This window comes from Pseudomyrmex gracilis, unplaced genomic scaffold (genome assembly GCF_002006095.1).
Source record: "Pseudomyrmex gracilis isolate BER0280 unplaced genomic scaffold, ASM200609v1 scaffold_140, whole genome shotgun sequence".
NCBI lineage: Eukaryota > Metazoa > Arthropoda > Insecta > Hymenoptera > Formicidae > Pseudomyrmex > Pseudomyrmex gracilis.
The window spans coordinates 383,286-390,669 of NW_018020724.1; the positions used below are offsets into that span (position 1 = coordinate 383,286).

Below are 7,384 nucleotides of genomic sequence, written 5' to 3' on the forward strand. Positions count from 1 at the left end.
ACTGCAGGTGTTTCAACTGTCGTAAATCATATATTGCTAACTTTCAAACAACAAAACTCAAATAGTAGTACAGTCGTACATGAAAAAAAAAAACGTTTTTTTTTTTTTTTTGTAGGAATGTAATAAACACATTTAAAAAGGAGAACAAAAATTATCTCTCGTTATTTTACGAAAGTCTCGAGTCGCTTTGAAACGTTCAATAAAAATTTTTCTTTCATTCTTATCCGCTCTCTCTACACCTCTCTTCTCCCCGACCGAATTGATCAATTATAATCTTAAAATAAGTCCCGATTTGGTTATATACGCGCGAGACATCGACGTGTATGGATTTCTAAGGAGAATTTAACAAGCGAACCTTCGTCAACGGCCGATAGCACGCTCGACGTAGAGTGTCTCGTAGCTAGGGGTATATTCTGTCGGACGCAAAGTAATTAAATGCAGAGAGAAGAAGGGGAACTCGAAGACGAGAAAGAAAGAGAGAAAGAGAGAGAGAGAGAGAGAGAGAGAGAGAGAGAGAGAGAGAGAGAGAGAGAGAGAGAGAGACTCGAAGGGCTGGACGAGTCCGGTGGGGTTGTAGGAAAGACGAGGGTAGGGAGGAAGAGGTGGCGAGGGCGTTCCTGAAGCCACTCCCCAGCCTCGAGTCCTCCGGAACTGGAACCTGCCTGTCTGGAAACCCGTAGTTATATACCTGAACAAAGTGCACCTTGGCATGCAGGTAGAGCGCCAAGTTGCACGCGCGCTTGTTACAATCTCCTTGCCATCTCCCTCCCTCCTTCTATCTCTCTCTCTCTCTCTCTGTCTTCCTCTTTTCCTTCCCGACATTTGCGCAAGTGTGTCCCCTAACGTTGTCTCCCACATGCGCGGCTCGATCGTGTCGCGCGCGTACAACATTTCTTCTCTCCGCTGTAGCTCACCTACACAACTCCTTTCATTGTGTGCGACAGAAATCGAGCGGTGTATAAATTCCAAAGAAAACAACAACAACAACAAAGCAATAAGACTTTAAACTAGTCTATTTTAGTTTATAATGTCGGAAAATTTTAATTAAGAGATAAGATATTGAAAACGAGTCTCGATCTAATTTTACACAGACACGTGTGTGTGTGTGTGTGTATAGATTTTATCTGATAAAAAGGAAACTGAATTTCCGCAAAGAAAAAAGAAACACAAAACTTCTCTCTCTCTATCTCGTTTTTCTAATTCTAAAAACCTGTATTTCTGAGATAAAAAGATAATTAATCTATATACGATACTTTTTGTATATACTGATGCATGTATATCAGGATATATATTTATAGAGACAGATAGATGTGTTCTCTCCGAGCGTGTGTAACTGTCTCGCGGAAAAGTTTTGCCCGAGATTTATTAAATATCCAAAATATCCATTCGCGACGCGTAACCGAGCTCCTTTAAACTTTAACACTTAAGACCATCGTCAATTACACGTTTCCCCCCCCCCCCATAATGCTTCACGATGCGCTATTTCACGGTGAATGGTGAATATTTCGAAAGGAATGGCCGCTCCGCGAAGTGCATTCGGTCGGCGTGTTTATGCTAATTAGCCGCGCAAAGGTGCGGCCAGGTGCGGCAGCGTGGACTACAGTGAATGCTTGGATTGGCTCTTACAAATTGCCGCGTTAATTCGATACGCTCCCGACGCAAAGAGCCGCGAGCGCCAGATGTATTTAGCTGTTCTTGCCGACCAACGTATGAGCGCGGCACATACACCGAGTGACTCTTTTTATTTAGCATCCGAATTTCGATCGTTTTCCGATACTAACGTGGAATAAAAAAGCAAACTCAACGGCGCTCGCTCAACGGTAAAATTAAAAGAACGTTCGTTTTTTAAAATTAGCGATCCTCCGATCGTAGAATATGGCTTGATTATGTAACGTAGTCTCTTTAATCGATCAAATCTTTTTATGTGATTTTTTTTTTTTATTTTTTTTATTTTTTTAACACCGAAGTGTTAAAAAAACACACGACAGGTAGAAAGATAAACATCGCAAAGAAACTTACCAGTTTCTAGATCAACGGTGTACGGGAGTCCTGCCCAAGGATCATCCTCTTGCGATTCTTCGGGTTCTTTCGCCGCGTCGTCCTGAAAAATAGACCGATGAAATGCGGAGATTAAGGAAAAGAGGATTTCGGAGAGGTGTCCTCCGAAAAAATAGAAGAGATCCAATAATATCTCTGTGCAATCGATATATATATATATATCGCGAAAGTCGAAACAAAACTAAACACGTCCGCCGAAAAAAAAAAAAAAAATACTCAAACAAAAAAAGTACAATATGTATTTAACACAATTAATTAATTTTAATTAATCTCAGTTAATAATGATGCGCGTGCGTATTGCCGTAATGAGGAGCCGGTAAATTAGCTAGAAAATTAGATTGAAAGAGTAACGCCGAGAGACGTAACGAGCACTGACCGTAATTAACGACGTTCTCTCTCACATCCGACGAAGTGTCAAACAGGTTGAGACGGTCCGAAACGAAGCGAGAAGGGAGAGGGGGGCGACGAATCTTTCGAAGAGAGATGTGATCGGGGGTGTATACTCTCTCTGAATCGCGCACAACCGAACGTAATTCCAACAATGATGATTACGAGAATCTTGTGGTGCCCACACGAGAGATTTGATGCCCGGCGCAACAATGGCCGAATTCAGGCGGACGCCATTCCTTGGCCCGGCCAAGGTCGGTCCTTATGGAGACGTCATAATCAAACGATCGACCCTACCAACGTGAAAAAAAGGCCCAAGGGCGCGTATGCCCCGGGCCATAGGTCGCTCCGTAGCTTGGCGCGTTACAAGCGAGCTGCAGTGAAATGAGTTTAATGAAAACAGTATTGTGCCGGATCATTAATCATAGCCGAGTCCCTGATAGCGGCCATCCGCACAACCACCGATCCTCTATCTATTCCACTCTCTCCCCTCCTCCTCTTCCAAAACCTCCTTCTCTCCTCGTTTCGATCTCTTTCTCTCTTTCTCTCTCTCTCTCTCTCTCTTTCTCGCTCGGTCCGACCCCTCTCAAATCTTTCATCCCCCTCTGCCTACGCGCGCTCCGGTCACTTTTTCATCCCGACAATATGATATATCGTTGTTGAGTGGTGCGTTACGCGCCGGGATTCTATGGAGTTATGAATACAAAATTCAATCTATATATCTGGCGCCCTAAAAATCGAACACGCGCGAAACGAAAGCGACAGCTATACGCTCGATCGCCATTAGAAATGTGCATTCAATAACCGCATTTTTTATTTTTTTATTTTTCATTTTTCGTGAATTTAAACAATTTATTTAAAAACATGTTACGTCGTACGTAATACGCGCGATATATATTTTTTTCTCTCGAAGAACGAATATTTTATACGCGATCTCGCATTCGCCAAAAGCTGAGAAAACGTTTATAAGAGTTTTTTTTTTTTTTTTGCCTTGTGAAGTCGACCCTAAAATATTTTTTGAAGAGTCACGGACGCGTATAGCGCGCGCCTTATTTTGGGCCCACAACGTCATCTCTTTCGACTCTCGAAGGAAATGTCGGTCCTGCGCTCGACGACGCAGTCCTCGATGCGACAATGGGGGTCCTGTCAGCGATACGGACTTGCATGGCTGGCATAGCTCTCAATTAAGGTTTACGAACTGTTACGACTGTCTGGGCTGATCAGCCGCCTCACACAAGGATCAAGCGCGCGCGCGCGCGGATAGAAAGCATAATTCAAATCAGCCTTGATCGCCGCGAGTAAATACGAATTCAATATAGTATATCGCGGCCGATATGACGGGCGAGTCACGCCGCCGCCAAAACGAATATCATATAATTCGACACATTTCACGTTCGATAAGTCTCGTCGTACCCGATAATTAAGGTGTTTCTTCAAGTGGAAATTTTGAAGATTTAAAAAAATCAAGCTCTTAAACACACCGGCAACCAAATCTCTCTCGAAACATTTGAGTTAAAAATGTGGAATAAAAAACTAGATGTAAAAAGCAAACAAAAATTATAAATAAAAAAAAAGGAGAATATCGCTCGGATTACGTCATTGCAAAACACTTTCGACGAATTGAGTTGCAAATTGACGACTACGTCGGGAGATGGGGACTTTAAAAAGCAAGTAGTATAATAATCCCGCATTTGGATCATCGCATGCGCGCCATTTTGTTACGAAATTCCAGCCGACGGAAACAATTGGGACACGGAGAAGGAAGCCAAACCCACTTCGGCTGGCCGGGCGCGTTTTCAATTTCCAGGACCATCAATACGTCCTTCGGAATACTCCTCCCAGGGTGTACCAATCTCTCTCTCTGTCTCTCTCTCTCTGTCTCTCCCCAAGTCCCCTCTCTTTTCGTGTGCCGTCTTTTTCTCTCTCTCTTTCTTTTTCATGAGAAACGTCTCGCGGATCGACGACGTTCTCTTTTTCTCTCTCTCGCTTCTCGTCTCCCTATCCGCTCTGATAGGTCCGTCGATGGCGCCCCTCGTAGCGAAGGGGATGCTGCGTACATCTATCATTTCGCCAGACCCCGCCGGCTTCACGGATACATCGCAGGAACAAATGAACGCTAGCCGTTTTGATGGTTTTATGAATACGCCCGGCGAGTGAAGGAGATGGAGAGGATCCGTTGTTTTCGCTCGTCGAGATCCTTCTCCCTCCTCTCCCTCCCTTTCTCCTCGTACGCGCGCGAATCGAGACTCGTCGTTTCTCTTCTTCTCTCACCGCGGATTCTCTCTGGCACCGAGACGGAGTCGCCCTAATGGAGCCCCGTCGCCTAGAGCTCGCCTCATTTGAATCGCGTCGGTGGATTAAAAATTCGCGTCAGTCACGACAGCTTGAGAAAGTGATTACCCGCGATCGCGGATAGTAGTAAACGAGGAGGAGTGTAAGGATATATATATATATCTCGCGCGCGGCGCGATTTATCTTACGCGATAACGCATCCGCGTTGAAACAATTCAACAACGCGAGGCGGCGGACGTCTCTAAGTGGGAATTGATCGAAGCTTGCATTGTGTTTGCCGCGGACGGTCAAATAATTGCGAATCATCGCACAGTCTGATGAAACACGCACACACATAGACACACACGTCCCGTATCGTAATGATACGCATAACGTTCCCCGTGCAAAATGAATGTTGATCGAAGCGTATCGAGTCGAGTATATATTTATATACGGAAGTATCGATATACAAAGGTGGGGTCAAAGCCTCTTGTTGCAACTTCTTAAATGTAATTGAAGCTTCTTGTATATCTCGCGAGAGTACTAGATATTGTGAGATGATCGCGTTGTAAACAACCCGATAATTATAGAGGAATCAAAAATTTATACGCGCGCGCGCGCGTGTGTGGGAAGTCGCAAACGTGTCCGCGGAGCACACGCGAGAGAGAGAGAGAGAGAATTCTAGTCTTGTCTCTCGCGCGACGCAAATGCTTTCCATCCTCGAATCGCTCGATCGAACTTCCTCTTTCCTACTTTCTAGACTGACGTTCTTCTAAACGCTTCCATCATTCATTCCCGTTTCGCAGCGAGACGGGAGTCTTGCTCTAATGGAGCCTGTCGCCGCGACGTGCACCGATCATTTAAATCTTGGCTCTGGATTAAAAATTTCTGCCAACTCACGGCGGCTTGAGATAATTGTACAACAGAAACATGCAACGTGCTTTACGGCAATTCAGTCGCCTCTAGCTTCTTCTTCTTCTTCTTCTTATTCTTCCTACACCCGACGTCGTTTCCCTCGGATAGCGCGACATGTTGACAAATATTCCACGTTGCACGATCATTTATAAAAGCATTTTCGTTGCACTTTGTTCGCCTTGGCTTCAGACGATTTACTTGTGATTTCTCGCGGAGTCCTTCCCCAACCCCCCACCCCCTCCCCTCGACGGTCATCATAAATCATTTCGATCGAGCCTAATAAATTGTTCGAAAAATGTGCCGTTTGAGAAAAAAAAATCGGGAACAATATGGCGGGATATCGAGAATTCAAACTCGTCGTGAAAAATTGCCGGCGATTTAAAAAAAATCTCGAGACGAGAAAGCGATACACTTGATTGCGAGAAGAAGTGTGCGCGAAAAGTCAAATTTTCTCATTACTATCTCTGACAACGACGGGCGTTCGGCCCGTTGTGCGCAAAGACGTCGCCTCTGTCTTTGATTAAAACAATTCTGCGCTCGGACGTAGGAACAATGCTTGTCAATAATCCGACGCGGACGTGCACGACAGAGAGGAAGAGTTCCGAGAGTGGACTTCTTCTTTGTTCCGAGCTGTTCGCGGACCGCGCGTCTCGGATCGATGTGTCGGCCTTTCGATCGGGACCGAGGATCTTCCCCGTATTATTGGGCACTCGAAGGCGGCGGCGAGCCCTCACAAAGGTGGGACCCGCTGGAACAATGCGATCTTCGTGGAGGAACAGGATGGAGACGAAGCAGCGCATAGCGACGTCGGGGAAAGAAATAAAGAAGAAGGAACATCGGACTACTGAAGGTCGTAAGAAGAAGAGAAAGAGAGAGAGAGAGAGAGAGAAGGGGAAGGCAAAGAAGCGGACACGAACGAGACACAGAGAGAGAGAGAGAGAGAGGGAGACGAAGAACGTCGAGAAGTCTGATGGGTTACCCGCCCAGAACGTCGATGCAACGTCATTGTCGCTGACCATCGTATGGATGAGCCTCTTCTCGTATAGGCTCGAATCTGCCGGATACTTAAACGCACCTCGTCGTGTCCATCCACCGAAACGCCGCAGGAGAAGTCGAGAAAAGTCGTCGGCTATCGAAAAACTCACCTTATATGAGAAGATTCAACGGGGAGAGAACCCAATCGACGAAGAAGCCAGCTTGTGTTCTTCAACGACCGGTTTTAGATTATGCCCGAGTGATTAGTAAATTAACACAAACGCTGTTTCAACGCGCGATCGTACAGACGCGCGGTAATCGAGCTCGAGAATTAAGAAACGTTATCCCGTTACGCCATCAACGATGGGGAGTCAAGATCAAAACTTTACAATCCTTTCTTTATTGCGTGTACAGATGTTGGAGAAATAATATTTCATATTGGATTTGTTAATTACATACCACTCCAATAGTTATTATTCTATAGGTTGTAATGAGAAAAGAAAAAAACACCGAAAAAATTGTATTCTTGTTTTGAGGATATCCCACTTACTTTAAGTATATTTTATACTAAAATAGGCGCCAACAAGAGTTTCTTATTTTAAGAGGAAAATCCTCTAAATAGTAATATTGATAAGAATATATACTGATTAGAATATAAAAAGTCTCTATATATAGAAAAACATATATATCTCACTATCGAAAAAGACTATATTCTTAAATTAAGAATATGTTCTTAAATAAAGAATATATTCTTAATTTCAGAAGAATATCATCTAAA

At 44.4% G+C, this 7,384-nt stretch overlaps 1 protein-coding gene across 8 annotated transcripts in view; it reads right to left on the bottom strand.

The window, feature by feature from the left end:
• The window catches only part of LOC109857031 (segmentation protein cap'n'collar), an 89,797-nt gene that overhangs the window by 58,072 nt on the left and 24,341 nt on the right, over nt 1-7,384 (bottom strand). For all 8 annotated transcript variants that reach the window (XM_020432890.1, XM_020432889.1, XM_020432888.1 and 5 more), the window contains one exon: nt 2,020-2,101. In XM_020432890.1, the coding sequence (XP_020288479.1) occupies nt 2,020-2,101 (82 nt within the window). The remainder of the gene's footprint in view (nt 1-2,019; nt 2,102-7,384) is intronic.